The sequence below is a fragment of the Crocodylus porosus genome, unplaced genomic scaffold (assembly GCF_001723895.1).
Source record: "Crocodylus porosus isolate Cpor-Errol unplaced genomic scaffold, CroPor_comp1, whole genome shotgun sequence".
NCBI lineage: Eukaryota > Metazoa > Chordata > Crocodylia > Crocodylidae > Crocodylus > Crocodylus porosus.
In genome coordinates this window covers 37,481,424-37,501,857 of record NW_017728949.1, presented here as the reverse complement: position 1 = coordinate 37,501,857, position 20,434 = coordinate 37,481,424, and the positions used below count along the sequence as shown (strand labels likewise).

General features: G+C 37.0%; 1 protein-coding gene across 5 annotated transcripts in view; it reads right to left on the bottom strand.

The window, feature by feature from the left end:
- The window catches only part of SESTD1 (SEC14 and spectrin domain containing 1), a 116,553-nt gene that overhangs the window by 2,615 nt on the left and 93,504 nt on the right, over positions 1–20,434 (bottom strand). For all 5 annotated transcript variants that reach the window (XM_019554109.1, XM_019554111.1, XM_019554112.1 and 2 more), the window contains 8 exons: positions 18,969–19,091; positions 14,793–14,987; positions 13,364–13,478; positions 11,896–12,055; positions 8,859–8,940; positions 7,309–7,431; positions 3,819–4,010; positions 1,772–1,893 (listed from right to left, as the gene is read on the bottom strand). In XM_019554109.1, the coding sequence (XP_019409654.1) occupies positions 1,772–1,893; positions 3,819–4,010; positions 7,309–7,431; positions 8,859–8,940; positions 11,896–12,055; positions 13,364–13,478; positions 14,793–14,987; positions 18,969–19,091 (1,112 nt within the window). The remainder of the gene's footprint in view (positions 1–1,771; positions 1,894–3,818; positions 4,011–7,308; positions 7,432–8,858; positions 8,941–11,895; positions 12,056–13,363; positions 13,479–14,792; positions 14,988–18,968; positions 19,092–20,434) is intronic.

Genomic DNA, 20,434 nt, shown 5'->3' with positions numbered 1-20,434 from the left:
GGGTAGGTTTAGGCTAGATATCAGGAGGCGCTACTTCACGGTCAGGGCGGCTAGGGTCTGGAATCAGCTTCCAAGAGAAGTGGTGCTGGCTCCTACCCTGGGGGTGTTTAAGAGGAGGTTAGATGAACATCTTGCTGGGGTCGTTTGACCACAGTACTCTTTCCTGCCATGGCAGGGGGTCGGACTAGATGATCTGCTCAGGTCCCTTCCAACCCTAGAAACTATGAAATGCCCACTTTACTGAAAATGATGGAAGGAAACAGTAAACCTTACTATACACAAAATGTTGTCACATACTCATAGTAAGAAAGAGAGAAAAATCTCCCATTTCTTTCAAATAAAGCAAATGAGGTATTAAAAGTAAAATTAGAAGCTAACAACTAAGTTGACAATATTGCTTTAAAAGTAATTTATCTAGAAATAAAATATTAGAGGATTCACCAAAAGAATGCATTTCTACATAATAGAGTTTTGTTTCTATGATCCGCTGCCTGCATGCCCCTACCTGGGGTGTGCGGGCAGCGGATCGCAGCTATGCCCCAGCTCTGGACCACGCTACCACCGCTGCGAGATCCCGGCTGCAGAGCAGCTCCCTTGCTTGCCGGTGCTGCTGGGGCCAGTCTCCATGGAAACTCTAGCTCCACACTGTCATGGCTCCACTGCCGCTGGGGTCTCCATGGAAACTAGCCACGGTGACGTGGGCAGGGGCTGCTGGGAAATGGAGTCAGCTGCAGGCCTGATCCAGCCTGAAGGCTGGACTTTGCCTGCCCCTGCTTTATAGCATTTCAAAGATATATATGAAAAAGCGCAGAATTGTATTAGGCACTCATTTTGCTGAAGGAGAATGTGTGTTCGGTGAAAGGGGTCTTAACTCCATTAAACATAAACATTGCAGGGAAGACCCAGGACTATGCACAATTCTCCATATATTGCTAGTAGAGTTGTATCTAAAATTCTGATAGGCAATACTGTTAGTACTATCATAGTCCTGGACCTGTCGTCAACTACCAACCAGACCAAACTATTCTAGGCAAATACACATTTGGGAATAAAATGAAAGCAAACTCATTTTCATGGCAAGTAATCTATACTCTGCTTAGAGCTACATTTGAAGCAAGCCAAAAGGCTTTGATACATGGAATCATAGAAAATAAGGGTTGGAAGGGACCTCAGGAGGTCGACTATTCTAACCCAACCCTCTGCTCAAATACAGCAAAGCTTTGCAGAGGGAGAACAATCTGACTCAAGCTTCAGATCCTATAATATGAAGTACTGATTTTACATCTCAAACATGAGGGAGGGTGACTTGTACTCTGGGACTTGGGATTTATTCCAGTAGCTGAAAATCATCTTAGACCCTGGAGCTCATGATGCCCAAATGCATTTACCCGAAGAACAAAGGCAGAGCATTCTGAGTGAAAGACTCTAGACAAAACTTACTACAATGACAGTTACAAGGCCTATTTCCTTGGGGCTTTTCTTAAAGGGATTGATTAGGCTGGAAGGAAGGTATTTTTGGTGGCTGGATCACTAGAATTTTGTATATATTTTTAAAACTGACACAAGTGCTTAGTCAGGCACATTTTAAAATAACTAGAGGCATACTGTACAAATGAGTTAAATTTGATGTCAGATTTTATGTGATGAAAGAGAGACTTGAATTCACTACATTAAATTTTACATTTCAACATTAAAAAACCCTTCTGCATATGACTACACTGCAAACTTTTACCAAAACCACACTTAGAAAGTATTACAACATATTCCATACCCATCCGGGTAAACTACAGGCACAGTTAATCTGTCCAATAGCGATTTCCCGACTGCTTCAATTTCATCAAATTGCTCCATTTCATTAATGGCTTCAGCCTGCTCTGGACATTCTTGCAAAATCTGTAACAAACGATACGAAAATGTAGAACAAAGGAGACAGTGGAGAACTCCAAGTTTCTAAAGTGCCATTAACAAGCTCAGTGAATGCTTTTTCAGCATTTAAACCTTCAGATTTATATCAGATCGATCTCTAACAATCAAAACCGATGGAAATATTCAAGCAAGAACATGACTGATTAAGCTTTACTGAGAAGGCAGTTTGGGGGACTGCCATTACTATACACCAGTACATTTTATATTACTTTTAAGTGCTTATAAAATATGTCACAAGTCACCACCACGTATTCCAACAGCAAATATAAATGGATTCAAAACTGACTTGTATAAGGAAAGAAACCAGGTAGTAACCTGGCATACAAGATGAATAAAAAAGGGCCTTTAAAATTATTTCTGAAAACTAGCCTTGAAAAATTGAACTGCTAAAAGAGGATTAACATGTAGGAAAACAGGTATTGCTAAGCGGGATATGGACACAGTGTCAGTCTTTAAATATTTATATCTAAATCTAAGATATCACTCTTTTGGTAAAGCTTGAGCAGAGTGCTTGGAAATGTTCTGCACCTAGATGGCACAGAACCAAAGTTCTGGAAGTGACTGAGATGGTACAGACAATGAGCAGTAACAGTACAAGTTTGCTCACAGCATCCCACCAACAAGCCCAAAAGCCATTCTAGGAAAACTACACTTAGTTGCGAAAACATAGTCCTTCCACTTTTCACTTTTTCACCTACAAACATGCCAACTAATTAAATCCAATTATGACAGAATGCTTATGATGTGGACTGAAACAGCCAGCTCATTTACTAGCCACTGAATTTGGTATTGGATGCAAATAGCTTTTAGCCAAAATAGAACCAGATATGAAATAAACTGATGCAGAAACACTGAAAGGCCTGTTAACTTGCTATCAATCTCCTTAGCCTCCCAACAGCAATAGCTCAAAATAATTTACAATACAGTTAAGACTTAATTAATGCCAAACATACAGATTCACTTTACAACAGAACTGTGTTTCATTATCAATTTGAATTTATGCACTTACCTTCTTCAATGTTGGTCATCCTTAGATTAGGTAGAAAGATTATAAAACAGCTACCATAAACTCCTTTCTAAAAACAGTTACATAAGAATGATAATAAATGTTTAATGTGTCGGCAGTATGGTACAACGCCAACAACAATATTCCCTAAATCCTCATAACATGTACAGACTATTTTGCCTTGTTCTTACTCGCAACAGCTTTTCTTGAAATCATGCATTTGAGCACCCCCAACTAGTTTTGGGTAGCTACTGGCATAGCTAGTTTTTCTCTCAAGTTTCTTGCCAACTTTATATGCTACAGTTTGACCAACAGCAATACCTCACTGGGTAAACTGGTGGGGCACTTTTAAGTACATGGCAGTTATGCCAAAGAAGGTACCGCTTATAATAAATTGCAAATGCAAAAATATTTTGTGCCCCAAAGCAAAAACCATGGAAGCAAAGAAGTGTTATCCCCACACTGCAAACGGACCATTTGGCACAGAAGGATTAAGCATCTTGCCCAAGGCTACACAGAAAACCTGTGTGGGGATAGGATTCTTTTGTATTCCAATCCAGTGCTTTAACCATAAGCGCACTTCCCTCATATCTGTGCTGATTTCACAGCTTGCCAATGCCAATGTTTGTATGTAATATAAGACTTAAGTGATTGACAATAAAATGGAATGTGTGAGATTTAAAAGCAGTCTTACAAGTTTTATTTGATATTCCTTAAAAAGCAGAATCATAGAAAATACAATTAAATTTAAAAATAAAAAATAATCAAAAATACAATTAAAAACTAAATATATAAAATGAATTCTTGCTGTGTATTACCCATTTGGCTTCAATTTAAATGGGGCTAATTGTTGGAAATATGTATTTTTCCTTAAAACATAGCTTACCTTTTCAGCATTTGAATGAAAAGCAACTGCTGTTTCTAGCCGATGTACTCTCTCTTCAGAAGTTATTGTGAACTGTTTCCATACTCTGTTTAGTCTTGGAAGTGTGTCTCCTGAGGACCTTGAAGTGCATCGCAGAGATTGGCACAGTACAACAGTAGCCTGTAGTAACTGTCTCCCATAATCATATGTACTCTAACAAAGAAAAACATGCCATGAAGTTCTTATTTAAGGTTCAGAACAAACAGTATATGACAATACAGGCAACTCTTCAAGGGATACAATCTCTTAAATGTAACTCCAGACTTAAAATTATTCTAGAATTATTCACTCTATGAATCTCTAACTGTCAACACTTTAGCCCAGTGATTCTCAACCAGGGTAATAGAGCATTTGTAAGGAATAGGTGCAGGCTCAGGGTTCACGTGCCCTGGATATTGCTCCATCTCAACTGCCTGGCTCCTCTGTAAAGTGATAAGTACTTTAATTAATAAATAAATTAGTTTTTGAAATGGGATGCTGCTCAATTCACAAAGGGGTGGAAGGGTGCCTCAAGTCTACAAAGGTTAAAACTCACTGCTCTTAACCAGAGAAGGACATGAAAAGAAGGATAGTTATGTGATGATAACCATGGCTCTTCAACCGAGATTCTACTCTAGGGGTAGAAGCAGTCAGTGACTGTGACTGCACTCTTTTATACAGTAATTTTTGTTGAAGTCAAGCTTATATCTTTGGTGATAAGTGTAGGCCATAAGGAAGACCTACAGCAGTAGAAATTAAAAGCCTGCTGGTGTAAAGTTTTGTGGAAAGCAACACAAGAACACAAAGCAGTGCCAAGATCCCAGAGCTAGCCAGGTCTTGACCAGGCACAAAACTGTGCCAAAGAAGCTATACTACTTTCAGCAGTTAATAAAACTAGATAAGCAGCCACCCCAGTGAGGATACTGCCTAAAATATGCTCGAGGATGTGAACAGACCATAGAAAAATATACTATTAATTATGGAACATCCTATGGATACATCATAAACAATTTTAACTTCTTCACATTCCTTTCCTGTTTATTTTTTTGACCCCTCCTGTACAGCTTGGACAAGCAAATAACCAGAGGCAGAGTGCTGGAAAAAACACTTTGTTCCTCGTTCACGTTATCTGCTATCTTCATGTCAGAAGGTTGCAGGGATTATATGGGAGCATGCAATATGGCTTTAGCCAATTTGAGAGATCTTTCTTTATCAGTAGTATCATTCTACCTAATTATGAGGGTTAGAGAAAGTCTAATATGTTATACTACATTATCTCCAGTGGGATGTTCAAAATATCTTCTGATCTTCTCAAGTCCAGAAAGACTATTTGGAGGAGAATTATTCAGAGAAGGAGGCCAGGGAAAAGGTTAGTTGCTGGATCCAGGATTAAGGTGGAGAGTAGTCAGTAGCTGTTTGTGTCTTGGGGAGGAACTAGATCTGAATGTCACTGAGGTCTGAGACAGACTGATTTTCAGGAGGCAGCAGAGGAGCAAGTGCAAGGAGATAGTTTGTGGATGGATTTGTCCTGGTCTGATGATAATTGCATTGATATCTTAAGAAGTAATTTCAGCCTGCTTTCTAATGGTGCCTGTAGATGGGTGGGGCACCTGCTCCAATACTGTGCAATTACAGCACGTTGGACAGACTTGAGTATGCTGGAGCATGCTAATTACCACACTCCAGCAGCCTCAGCATCTTGTGTATTTAGTGTTCCCATGCTTCAAAATGGTGGTGGGGGTGCTTTAAATAAAGCTCCTTAAATGAGCTTTAGTTAAAGTGCCCCTGCCACCATTTTGAAGCGTGGGACACTGAATACATGAGATGCAGTAGGTGCTTTAATTAGACCAGCTCCTGAGAGCCACTTTAATTAAAGCACCTCCTCCCCTTGGAGCATGTATAAAGATGCCCTCGGTTTCAAGGCGTACTTCATGGGAATTTAGCACAAACAGCAGTGTCCCTTCACCTTAGCATAAGAAACACCCTGAAACCACTGTTGATGGTCATTGCTGTATCACAAGAGGGACATATCTTGAATTCTGAAGGCTTCCCTTTGCCAATTCTGAATTTGTATACAGTGGTTCTAGCCCTGTCAAGGGAAGTGACAGCATGATGGAAAAAAACTGTAATTGGCATATTTTCACAGGCAGCTCTTGTTTGAGTTTGCTTTATATATAATTTTTTTTAAATCAGCAGGTCTCTTGTAGGCTGAAAATATGTAAACATGGCAAGGTTCTCTCACAGCTGTAAGTGCTTAGTTTCAACTACCTCAATTGCTTCTACTTCCTATCTTATGCTGCTGGCTACACTAGTTGCAAGGTCTGACAGAGTGCTGGTATGACACCAAGTGACACTGCTGTTGTAAAAAAATGCAATTGTGCATGCATATGGCAAGTGCATAAATGAATGGAATCTCCAGGAACAATCACAAGAAGATAAAGGCACATTGCAACACACAGCTGTACCATAATGGACATCAAATGTCCAAAGTCCAATTGGGAAGAAATATCATGTGCAATTCCAGGTGTCTAATTTGGGTCTGTTTAGTTTACCTTCTTTATTAATGACTTTGAGGACTGGATAGATTCCACACCTGCAGATGAAACCAAGCTGTGTTAACAATACTTTAGAAGGTAGGATTTGAATTCAAAATGACCTTGACAAACTGGAGAAATGGTCTGAAATTAATCAAATGAAATTTAATAAGGACAAGTGCCAAGTCCTGCACTTGGGATGAAACAATCTTATGCACAAATGGACACTTGGGATCAACTGGCTAAGCAAAAGTACAGCAGAAAAAGATCTGAGGGTTTATAGTAGACTAAAAGCTGACTATAAGCCAACAGCATGCTCTTGTTGCAAAAATCCCCACCAACATACCAGGATGAATTAACAAAAACACTGCTTGCAAGTACAAGGAAGTGATTTTTCCCTTCTACTCAGCACTGGTGAGGACATAGCTGAATTACTGAGCCCACTTTTGGGAGCTGCATTGAGAAAGATGTGGAAAACTTAAGAGTCCATCAGTGAGCAACAAAAATGATAAAGAGGTTTATGAAATGAGACATAAGTGGAAGGTTGGAAGAGCTGATATTATTAGTCTGGAGAACAGAAGAGAGTTTGATAACAGTCTTCAAATACCAGAAAGATGGTTATACAGGTCAGACCATTCTCTTTGCTGCTGCTGCAGGGGACTGGACAAAGAATAAGTCTTAAATTGCAGCAAGGGAAATTTAGGTTGGAGATTAAGAGCAGGTTAGACAAACACTTGTCTAAAATGGCTAGCACAGGGATGATCCTTCCTTCAGCTGTTTGGATTGTCAGTATTTCCCTAAGCAAGGACTGATGCTAAACAGGGAAAGAGTTATTAATGGAAGTTCTACTATATGTATTCAAATATATACCAAAATACAACTATAGGTACCTCATAAATAAGCTAACAAATTTCTAGAATGAAGATATTTCACCCCACCTGTGCAACATCAACAAACTTTCGATGCTTTTCCAACAAAACTTTGGTTTCTTGAGCATCATCTCCCAGTCTAATATGGGTCTTAAGCAGAGCATCCAATAATTCACTTAACCATTCTACTGCCTTAAAAAGAGAAGTAAATTAGGTCAGTGGAAACCAGTTTTAACAGTTAATTAAGAAGATGCACATCAAGTAGGTTAGGTATGTTGAACTAAAATGTAGACTTGGTATATATTTATTCCATTTGAATTATGAAGAAATCCTCCTTTATCTGCCATATTTACTTGTTGTCATAACTTTTTGCTACTTCTACTTTGTAAATACTCTGAAATAACGTTAATTAATACACAAAGTAAGAAACAGTTAAAAGAAAGAAAACTTATATTAAGAACTATAAAGAAATATAGCTGCAAAAGATTTACAAAACATGCTTGGACCTGCTTTGCAGCATAAAATTTACAGAAGTACATCTTGCACATCAAAGGCTCAGCACCAGCATGAAACATGCACATTAGGAATGCTGGTCTGTACACTTGCTTTACCAATCTTTTAGTAAAAAGATGTTTTGCCATTACATTTGAAAAAAGAGGTTTGCAACTGAGGCATTTTGATTCACATTAAGATGAACTGACAAAGCCAGCCAACCTTAATTTATTATTGAGATTTTTATTACAATCAGATTTATCATAGAAAACATTACATTCAGCTCCAAGAAACAGCTTGGGTGAAGAACTACTGTATTTACTTGATTCCAAGACTACTTCCCCTCCCGCCCCATTCATCAGTAGGGGAGGAAGAAGCCTTGTCATAGAATCAAGTATCGGACCACTCCAGCTTAGAGCTATGAGAAGCAGCTGTGCAGGAAGTATAGCTTAGCCAGGGACAACACCAGAAGTGCACAGATTTCTCCTTTCACAGTTTGCTCCCTGCCTGGCTCTCTTCATCCCCTGCGACCTGCCCCCACTTCCCCGCAACCCATGCTGGCAGGGAAGGAGGAATCTGAATACTGCTACTACAGTCCCCAGCCAAGCCAGGCTCCCTGCACAGCCAGTTCCCACAGCTCCCAGCTGATGCAGTCGAATTCTCAGATGATGCAGACATAGGGACAGACTCCAAGCGGCTCCTGGCCTGCACTACAAGGAACAGCTATGGTAACATGCATATTCCTCCTTCCAGGCTGCTCTCTGCCAGTGGGGAAAACAGAGGAGGAGGACCAGGCAGGCAAGGTGGAACCTGCATGCTGCCAAACTGGGCTCTCCGCACAGCTGCTCCCTGTGGCATAAGGTAGGAACAGGTCAGGAGCAGCTTCAGAGCTCCCCCTGCACCCAGTTCAGCCAGGGACAGCAGCAGCAGGTGGGAGGGGGCAGAGTAATGGCAGTATAATTACTGTAAACGGTAGCACTCATCACATGCCATGTTACACAAATCCTGGAAGTGTTATAACATCACAAGAACAAGTTCATTTTTATTCAGGAAATAGGGACAGCTATATTAAAATGTGCCACAGATTACAAAAAGCAGGATCGTGAGACTCCCCACCCAGCCCTTACTTGAGCAGCATCTTCTTCACATTTAAATAACTGCACCATCTGAAGCATCTTTAGCCGTCGTACATCCACCATGTCTTCACACCTTGACAAACCAAAACAAGTGGAAATTACTGAAGTGATATCACAGAAGTGGTCAATATGCAGGACATTTGCGCAGCAGAGTAAATATATTCTGGGAATGACAATTATGATATAGCAAATTACAGCATCCAAATGTCAGTGTTCATGAAAGAGGTGAACAAGCATCTTTGTGCCACTTAGCCTGGCAAATATATTACAGGATTATGCAGGATTACAAGAGAAACATGAGGTAAATGCAGCTGAGCACTAGAAGCCACAGAAATCATCATGAGATATCATACGAGATATCATCATCTTCAAGACTTCAGGTATGTCTACACAGCAGCCACAGAAGTGTAGTGCACGCATGCCTGAACTACCTTTAAACTAGCTAGACTGGGTATAAGAAGGAGTCTATAGACTGTCAAGGAATCCAGTGTAGGCAAACGTACCATATTTCTCAGCAAGAGATTGAAGCCTGCAATGAGTTCCTTGCTATGGCAGTTATATTGCTACTGTAAGTTTAAAAACTAACTTATTACGTCTACACTACACTCAAATCACAGCAGTGATAGCAGTGTAGACATACTTTTCTTGGTGAAAAATGCTGGAAAATGTCTAAAAATTACAGCATGTCTCTCTCCTGTTTCTATTTCCCCAGCCATGTTTTTAGCTAACTACCACTTACAGCATAAATTAATCATCATATACAAGAATCATGAAGACTTCCAAGATTAGTTTTTATGATTTCCTATGCTATAACTCTTGAAGGAAGCCATTCTAAAATGTAATTTATATATTATTAATTCAGAAGTAGGAGAGCTAGAATTAAGTTCATGACATAGTTCTTTTCCCACATAGTCATGGTATAAAAATATTGGGAACACTATCCTTTTACTACCAGAACTTGACATTATAATACACTTTTCTGAAAGACCTTTCCTTTTGAATTTAAAAGACCTCTATATGAGTAGGGAGGGAGAATCAGAATCCTGCCCAGGTCAATAAGTTATTCATGACTGCAGCAGTTAGCTTTGTAAATGAATAGGGTGGAGCGAAGGGGTGGAGTGTGTATGTGCAAGTACACAGAAGTATGCATCTGTTTTCTTGCACACAACATTAATCAGGCTGTGTAAGTTGCATAAGCCCTGTACTAGTGCATCACGGAAGAATTCTGAGCTTTAAGTATCCTGCAGTGCTGCGATGCTTACGCTGTACAGCTGCTGTTGTATGAATATGGAAAACAGACTTTTAAAAGTCCAAGAATATAACTGATCCAGCCAAAATCCCCCTAGAAAAATAAACATTTAAAACACAAGAGACATTTGACAGGTTAGCCATAATTTTGCAACTTTTATTTATACATTTTATAAATTGTTACTATCATGGTTTGGACCTATGAGGCTCTTAAAACAGTTTACATTTAGCTACTGAAAATAAAATCTTGCAATTCAGTTGCCAAAACAATTAAAAATATAATGCCTGTCTGATTTTATTTTGAACCTGATTTATATTCAGATTAATTAAAGGGCTTATCGCCATGCAGACTCCTTTGTGCATATCACTGGGGAGAAATAATTCACATTCAACTCCTGACAATATATTCTTTCTATTGGGAAATAGACACCTGTAATATTACAGATTCTTATTAGGGAAGCTGATGTATTTAAGTCATAAAACTCTGTACTTGCAGTGAATTAATGTGAAATATTTAGTCTATGCACATTTCTTTGTATCTAGTATAAACTGTACAAATTAAGTAAGATTCTAACTGTCCACAATTCCTTTTTTTTCTGCTGGATGGAAACCACAATATTGATAGTTAGAAAGGGCACAGATTTTAAGTAGTCCTAATAGTCTAAGTTTCAATTAATATAACCAAACTATATGTTAGCTATTATTCAAAACAAAACAAAAAGCTTTAAAGACAGTTCTGGCTACAACAGGTATATGCCAGCTACGATTACTTGAAAAAATAAGCTGATGTAAAGAGATCTACTTAAAACTTAAGGCATATTCAGAATCCATTAATGTAGGAGTCAATGAAAAATGTGTGAAGTTGAAAAGAGCTGCTGCCACTTAGAGTAAGGCTTAGACTAGGAGATCTTAAAACTTTTCAAGATGGAGTGGGGAGGGGGAGAAATCACATCTTAATAACAAGGCTCTCTCCATCACTTCTACATCTCAAATTTCCAAGCATGCATGTCATTTTTTCTCTGAGGCCCACATATTTTCTCCATGGAAACTGCAACTTTGTACTCAAAGAAGATAACTGTCTTTACAAGACTAAGTAAAACACTTAACTTTTCACACAAACCTTGCAGACCTAAGTCTAAGATGAAAATAAATTATTCTGTTTGATAACTTAGGTTTTCCTTTTCACCAAGAGAAGTTGGGGGGAAAAGAGTGAAGTGGGGAAAGGCAGATGTCTTCTTTTAATCACTGTTTGTTTCTGTCCTTAGCTAAACTGTCTATCATCCAAGTGCATCACTTGCCACTTAGAAAACTAAGGATAGAGGACATGTTTAAGTACTTCCTTATTCAGGACATTCAGAAAGCACTTGCTTAAGTCTAAGCTTGTACACATCAGTCCTATTTAAATCAAGTGAGCTCAGAGTTATCCTGTGAGTAAAGCACATTTTTACACACAGAATAAAACTAGAAGGAAGCACATGGCATTTTATACACACACATGTGCACACATGCCTTGCCATCATCCAACACAAAAATGAAGAACTCTTATTTTATGAATCTTGACATTAGGAGTATACCACAAAAACAGTAGCTCATAAGAGTTCTGGAAGAAAAGGAAAGTTACTATCCTATTTAAATAGAACACAGAATTTATATTATCCCAACTGGAATTAGATAAATTAAGAAATCACTAAGATTCCTATTCTGAAGCTAACAGTAGAACAATTTCCTTCAAAAGTATTTTGAGCTCTTTGCTTGTGAAAGTCACCAAAATGTCTATTACCTTTGCTTCCTAAGTTGCATATCTTCCATCACTCCTTGGATGTGATCCACATTTTCTTTGTTTTCAGTAGTTACATCTTTTCCATAGGCCCAGGATGCCTGGTTAGATATCTGATCCAGAAGTCCTTGGCCCTTTTCACGCAAACCTTGCAGACCTAGGTCTAAGATGAAAATAAATTATTCAGTTTGATAACTTAGGTTTTCTTTTTCACCAAGAGAAGTTGGGGGAAAAAGAGTGAAGTGGGGAAAGGCAGATGTCTTCTTTTAATCACTGTTTGTTTCTGTCCTCAGCTAAACTGTCTATCATCCAAGTGCATCACTCGCCACTTAGAAAACTAAGGATAAAGGATTTGTTATTTTTTCACATACAAACAAACACCTTTCCTCCCTCCCCCAAGATAATCCTTCAAAATCGGGGTCCATGGATTAAATGGGGAAGCTGATTTTCTGTCCAGGACAGAAGCACCTTGCTTTGATTCCTGCTTTACAGTGGAGCAACTGTAATATTACTAGTCAGTTAGCTGAGGGAGTCAAGTGCGTCATTTACCAGTTAGAAAACTAAGGATAAAGGATTTCTTATTTTATGGTCTATAAAGAAGGTAATTAAATGTTTTAAGGAAAGTTATGAGAGTTGACAATCTGCTATAACATTTTTAGCATATAAATGAGTAATTAATATGCACTATCTGAAGAACTGCACATTTATACAATTTCTGAAGTGTCAATTAATTGTCACACAGTGATAAACTTCCATCAACAAAAAACTAGGGTAAGATTTTAAAATGCTTTTTACATCATGCCTGCAACTTTTTAGATACTGCAGTACAGATACTGCAGTATGTACTTTGTTGTTCCACATAAAAAATAATTTAATTATTTTTCAAATTTAATTAATTATTTTAATGCATCTTTTTACCTCACAATCGTTCTTCTACAAAAATGCCTTAGTCTGTATAATAGCCTTCAACACAACATTTATAAGTCTTAGATAAATGTTAAAATACTGCATAAATTTTAATTACACGTGTTCTCCTTCAGGGTGTTGTTATTTCAGAGTTTTCACTGCTGCAAATCTGAAGAGATTCATCTTTGCAGAACAGTGCTAAGCTCCTGCCAGGCTGGGGGCTAGCAGAACTAAAATCTGTGATTCAACTTCCAGGTTTGCTCATAAAAACTGTAACAATACATTTCCATGATTTGGGTACTATAAGTATTATTTTTAATTAAAAAATCATCACAAAGCATTTTCTAAGCATGCATGTTACTGAAGAATTCAGGTTACAAAAGTTAATGTCAGAGACAATCTTCCTAGGAGTAAAGCTGGGGAGAGAGCATAAAGGAAGAACAGACTGCAGGAAAACTGATTTAGTAAAGCAACCCCCCCGCAAACCCCTACAAAAGGGAAACTGTCCCCAACATCTTCCGTTTTTAAGTAATTTTTTTGTATATTTCAGCAATATTTTGCTTACCAACACTTTTCAACTTCTCTTCAAGTAGTTTTAAAGTTTGCTGAATTGATGCTCCATCACTTGGTGCTACATCAACACACAGCATCCCTAATAAGCCATCTAACTGTTGAGACAACTGAAAGAGAGGTATAAGTACATAAACCTCTCTCTCACTGGTGATCTTTCTTGAAAATTATTTCATTAGAACTGAGATTAGCATTAAAATGCATAAGTATACTTTCAGAAATGTCTGACACAAGTACTGAAAATACAAGTCCAGCCTCAGAACTAACTATATTAGCTTAAAAGTTAGTTTATTCAAATAACTTCCCCCCCCTGTCCTGCTGGTTTCTGAATCTGTAGGGTTTTTGGCACATTAAAGCATTTTTCACATCTACGATGGCTGAAAACTTAATTTTTAAAGAGAAAACTGAAAAGCTTACCTAGTTAAAAGACTCCAGGCTTAAAGGTATAAACAAAAAGCATCAAATCTCGCATTAAAATCCTGAGCACATTGTTTTATTCAGGGAAATGAGAGCAAAAGCAACATCTTAAAAAGTATCTCTAAAGAACAAATCATCACAGGCAATAGAGTAAATCCATGTTTCCAAAAAACAGTTTAATTGGATCCCTTATTTCTATATTTTCCTCACATACAAATGCTACCCCTTCCCCCTCCCCCACAAAATAATCACTCAAAATTCAGGCACATGCATTAAATGGGGAAGCTGATTTTCTGCCCAGGATCAGAAAGCACCCTGATTTGATTTCACAGTGGAGCAGTTGTGGTATTACTAGTCAGGTGGCTGAAGGAGTCAATTGACTTAATGGCTCACTGTTGTTCACTCCACAGATGTTAATGATCATCTTGCCTTTGTTATGGTCTTGATGTTCCACTCAAAGTCACGTTTTTTGGGCATTTTGCTGTCTTTCAGCTGCTTCTGGTCTCTCCCCTCCCATTTCACAGCCCGGACACACTAGTTCTTTTCAAGATCACAGATCCACCCATAGAGACCAGTTTTCAGAAGCAGCTAGGGTTTGATCTTTAGTTAAGCAGGAAAGGGAGGGTGAGTCAGCTGAAGATTAGGCTCTGTCCCTACTTTTTGCAGCCACAACACCAGAGAAATCTTTTTTCCTTCATTCTACCTTTAAAAAACAGGGTGTGTGTTATAATTTGGTGTGTTCTGTATGTAAGAAAATACAGTAGTAATTATATTAGGTTTTAAAAACTGTTGAAATGTTAAAACATTTCAGAATGACTGACAATCCCATTCATATTCCTCTTACAAACTGGAAGGCCTAGTCTTAGGAAATGAAGCTATTTTACATTTTTCTCAAAACTTACTTTTTCATAGATACACCCTAGACAAAAACACTAAACATAAGTAAAACAAGTGTCAGAGTGTAGTAACAAGTTACTCTGTAAGAACAGAAATAAAAATAAGCTTACATCTTGGGCAACACTGTGAAATTCAAGTGCTGCTTGTAACAGATTTTGCCTAAATTCCAGCTGACTGGCCTGCCGATAGCAGACATCACTCAACTGCTGCTGCAGTGCTTTTAGTTCCACAAGGTCTTCCTCATCTCCAGCATTTAGCAGTGCTGCTATTTGCTGATTAAGTTCCACATACACAGCAAACCACTCCTACAAAATACAGAACAAATTAATGCTATAAAGTAATACCAAAATAAATATAATCAGCTTAAGGTCCTGTGTATTTAATATAAACAACTATTTCTGTTTTTAGGAAATAAATAGAATCTCGGGGTTAAAAGGCATAAAGGGTAAACTGGATTACTGCAGCAGTTTGAAAGTTTACATGGGGAAAAACATTCATTACCATGTATCAACGCAAACCTATATAGAAAAGTAAGAAATTAAACTATGCATGGTATTTTTGCACCTACTGACACAAGCTGGAAATATGGAAAGGTACACTGCCACATACTGCAAATGTAATTTATTTATTGGCAAACAACAAACTCCAATTAGCATTTGTCATATACTAGAAGAATGAAACAGTCTAAACATAAATAATCATTTAAGGTGTTTATTGTTTTCTACTGGAACAATAATGCTTTTATACAATATTAAACCATTATTAAAAATATTTGGAAGGATGCTGACTACCAGTGTATCACACAGCGCAATTTGCTGCAATTTTATAAGTGCCTTTGGAAAAATATTTTGGACAGAATGAAAATAATATTATCCTATGACTACAAGACAGAAAAAGTTACTTTAAATGTATTTTTTTAACGTGGAAAAGGCACCTCTAAACTGCTACCTTATGTAGGTATATGTTGGTGATCTTAAACACCGAGAATTGCCATATTGGTTTTCTGATATTTTTACCTTATTTAGTTGTAAATCTAAACAGTTCAAACCATTACGAGTTTGTGGGGCTAAAACTTTCCAATTAGCTCTTACATCAAGAGAAATTAAAGTCTCAACTGGCATTATTACATATTTGTTATACAAAGTATAACTGCTAAATATCTTATTTTGGACTACAGATGACAGGACTTTCAAACTGTCATACATAGATTGAACACAACTGAACAGTGCCACCTATTGATTATACTAATGAAGTGCTCCACATAGTAATTAATGCTCAACATAGTAATTATTTAAAAAAAAACCCCAAAACAAAACAAAAAACAGGATATTTGAATTAAATAGGATCTTTAAATGTGATATTTAAATTTCTTTTAAAATCCTATGCTTTATTCCTTCAATGTTTACACTGAACTTACTCAAAAAATGCAAAATGTACTCAGAAAAGCTACATTTTCAAATTCAGGATTTTTTTGTTCAAACCTTCTTCACTGACTATATATGCCAGAAACAATGCACAAATAATTGAAATCAAGGTAGCTTCAATTTCAGAAGATCAACAAATCCAAAGACAGAATGTACATGGGGAATGAACTGTTTATCTCATGAAACTTTGGTAGTCAAAAATGGGGAGCAATGTGAATAAATCCTGCATTGTCCACTTGTACTCTATCTGGCATGAGTAGATAGGACACTAACTACAGAAAAACGTATATATGAGAAACAAAAATGTGAAAAAATATTAGCTGGATACAATTAAATAAGCAAATAATACAAAGCCCTATCAGATTTGGTAAATTATTTGTAATATGTATTAAAATCCAAATCCAGAAAAAACATTTCCTCACCACTTATATATTAAAATATTTGATAAAAATTTATTGAGCAACTACAAAGAAAAGAAGCAGGGTAAAGGGGAGAGATTTCCAAGCAAATCCAAAAATTTTAGTTGCTTCCCAAATTTAGTAGCAAGATATATTCTAATACATCCACTTAGAGAGATTTAAATTTCAGAAATGTAGCAGAAAATGCTTTGGTAAAAACTAGACTAAAATGAATATAGAAAGTTATACTCCAACACCCCTCCCCCCAAAAAACCCCCCAAAACAAAACCCTTGGGCAATCCAATTGAAAGTACCAGTAAGTTTGCAAACAGCACAAATGCAGAAGAATCAAAACGGAGCTCCAAGTGCAAATCCAAATCATAAAAATAACAGGATAAACAAGGTTCAGAGAATTTTACTGCTTAGAAAACAAATAATCTGAACAGATGCATCCACCAATTACTAAATTTGGTGAGTAAGCATACCATGATTTAATTGTTGAAAAATAATTACCAATGAAATATAACAAATTAAAACTAAAAGCACACCAAATATTGCAATACTGAGACTATTAATGTGCTTAATGGTTGTTTTATTCAAATGACTTCCTCTAAACCCAATACGATCAGACTAAGATAGGTTATAATCAAGCAAAAAGCAAAAATTTAGCTAAACAAAATGAACTTAAGTATTTTTTCAGTCATTTAGAGGAACAATAAAATAAATGACAAATGGCTTATTATATAACAATCTAAAATAATTCTCTCTCTAGCAGTCAATTCACAGGAGTACTGAAAAACAAACCAAGAACCTTCTAGAAACCAAAGGAATGGAATTAATAAATGGAAGATATTAAAAAAACCAAACCATATGGTGGACAACACAAGACCATAAATTTGACTTTAGGAATGTGGAAATAAAAATCCGAGGAATCTGGAGAAAGAATAGGAAAATAATTAAGAGGCAGCGAAGGATTTCAGAAAATGGGTGAAATTCGTCCCAGATTATAGCGAATACTTTCAAATTAGAGAAAATAAAGCAAGTACACCAAGGTTGAATACTACTCTAAAAAGTGACTTCATAAATGAGTTTCCATGTTTAATGTTGCTTTACATGTGATCAAATCTACTTGGTCTATAAAGTTTAAGGATTTTGTTTTAAATTTCCAGCAAGGCAAATTCATAGCAGAACCTGACAGTGAGGCCAACTTCTTTTCACTGCTTTAAACCAACTGTGATAAAGATTCTGTAAACAACTACACACCTTGGTCACAACTGTGCAGTTTTAACAGGATTGGAAGGATGTAAGTGATGACTGTATTTGGCCCTCAACTGAATACATTAAATGATGCATGAGTGTGAAAAGAATTGAGTATGGACTTCCTTACCATGTTGCTCTATGACAGTAAGACAAGTAAAAGGTAGTAAAAATTAATTTTGTCAATAAAGCAAGAAGATATTTTTTTCAATACGTGAAAATATCAGATGAGTTGAGTAAGAATCCTCTACAGTCCTCTATTACACACAACACTCCTCAATTTGCATCTTCACTGACTGGCTTTCTTGTATGCATACTGGCCTCTGGCTTCTTGTCTATTCCATCTAGGAAGAGCACAGACCAACTGCAGATGCTTCTTCAGCCTGACGAGTGTGTTTGTACCCAAAAACAGGCAAACAACAATTTTTCCAACTATTTAGTTGGTCTAATACAAGATACTGGATTTACCCCAAGAACCATGTCTGCTTAAGCCCTCAGACCAACATGGGTACGACCTACACCCCTATTGACATACTGACACTTTTCAGAGTAGTTCCATGCTACAAGCGCTTAAAGAAAGGGACAACACAGTAGGTGAGCTAACCTTTTAAAATGTTATGTATCTAACCTCAGTTGCATCAAATCATTCAGGGTGGAAGGAGAGGAGAGGTGGTAAGTCTATTGCATTACAAAAGCAATACAGGCCTCAGTAAAAAGCATGCAATTGGCTGAGTGAGAAATAAAAACTCAACATTTTATTTTAAATTAAGCTCTATTTCAAATCTAGTTAACTGAAATTCATGTCCACTGATAACTGAAAGTAGTCGGTACTAGCTAAATAAGCTCAAAACCTTTTACATGAACAGTACAGAGCTTATGCTAAATATATTCAGGTTTCTTTAGGTTCCCCCTCCCTGGCTCTACCATCAATTTCACTGGAAGCACATATTTTCAGAGTGACTGATACAAGACTAATATGAATTACTAACAAAAAAGTATATAATTAGTGTATATTATCTGCATTGGAGACCAAAATCTAATGAACCTATTGGGTTATTAAAAACAGCACAGATTTGTCTCTTTATAACCCACAAATCACTCTGTCCAACATTCCTAGGAGCTTGTCACTTGAATACACTGCAGACAATTACATGCACTTAAAATCATGCTGTAACTTGAAGGGAGTGGGGGGAAAAAAAAATCTCACACTGTGTTGACTCTCAATCTCTTCATGTTTCTGTTGCAAAGCCTGTGAAGCTCTAATTGAATCACCTATTCCCCACTGAGTTCGCAGTTGTTCTGATCCAGGTCCTTCAAGCCAATTCACTACCTGTTAATAAAATAATAATTTAGATCACAAGTAAACTAAATCAAATACCCAACAGCTTTTACAATATTTCTACTCAGGCCATTAAAACTTTGCAATTTCATTTCAAATTAATTATACAGTTTCTACTACAAAGTGTTTTTTTCAAGTATGGATATGATTGGATTCAATGACAAGACATGCTTTCAAATGTCTTTGGTAGAATGTTTTTCATTAACCTTAGGTTGACAGCACATGCCAGAAGGTGAGAGCTAGCAAAAAAAGATCTGGCATATTCATATTCATATCTGTGTAAATAAATTGGATTAACACACATACATTTTTGATAAGAAACAAGTTCTTTCAAATTCAGACATATATAAAATTAACATACTACAATTCATTGGTCTAGGATATTGGAAAGTTGGAGACAATCCAAAGGCTCTCCTTCTGTTGATCAATATTATTAACAGACAATAGACATAGTGATTACTGTGCTTTCGTTTAAAAAAAATACACAACATTCTTTAAGAATGCATAGGCCCTTATCCTGAAAGGGACTTCAGAAAGGCATAATAGACTACCCACGTGAAGCCACAGTGCATATCTTTCAATATAGTTCACACACACACACACACACACACACACACACACACACACACACACACACACACACACACGCGCGCTGTTGCAGAAGAACTCCTTGCAAGCTTAAGGTCCTAGTGTCCCACCCACGTTGATAATCACTGGTGTAATCTACAGTTGGAAAAATTCCAAGATCAGAGTACTAAAATTATTATTTTTTAGAAGTGTCATCATTTCATTCTTATTTATTATGCTGGGGAATATTTTAATTAGGATGGATTGGCTTTATACTTCACTCTCTTTAGATATACTGAAAATAAACCAAAGCTTAGATGATATCCATAGTTAAAATTTAAGATTTAGGAAACAGAGGTGCAGTCATTATAACATGCGAGAAAAGACTTTTTTTTTTTGTTTTAATTGAAGCCGCTAGGTTAATTCATTAACCTCAATGATAAAGGATAGGAAAACACCTTGGCTTCTTTAAATCAACAAACTTTAAACCAGTGGTTCTAAGCCTTTTTAGGCCCTAGGCACCCCTTGTTAGGCTGTAAGACCTAAGTAATCCCTCAGAAAAATTCAGTTTTTGACTTTCACTCATTTTTTGTCTATGGAAGAACAATAAATAGAGCAATTTCTGCTGAAAAGAACTCAGACCCTAACAGGTCAGAATGTTTTTGACATTACTAATTTCTATTCGGAATCTCTGGTTTTATCTTGTGAATCATGCACAGGTGTTTGCACATCTAACAGTGCTAACATTACATGGCATCCCACAATAC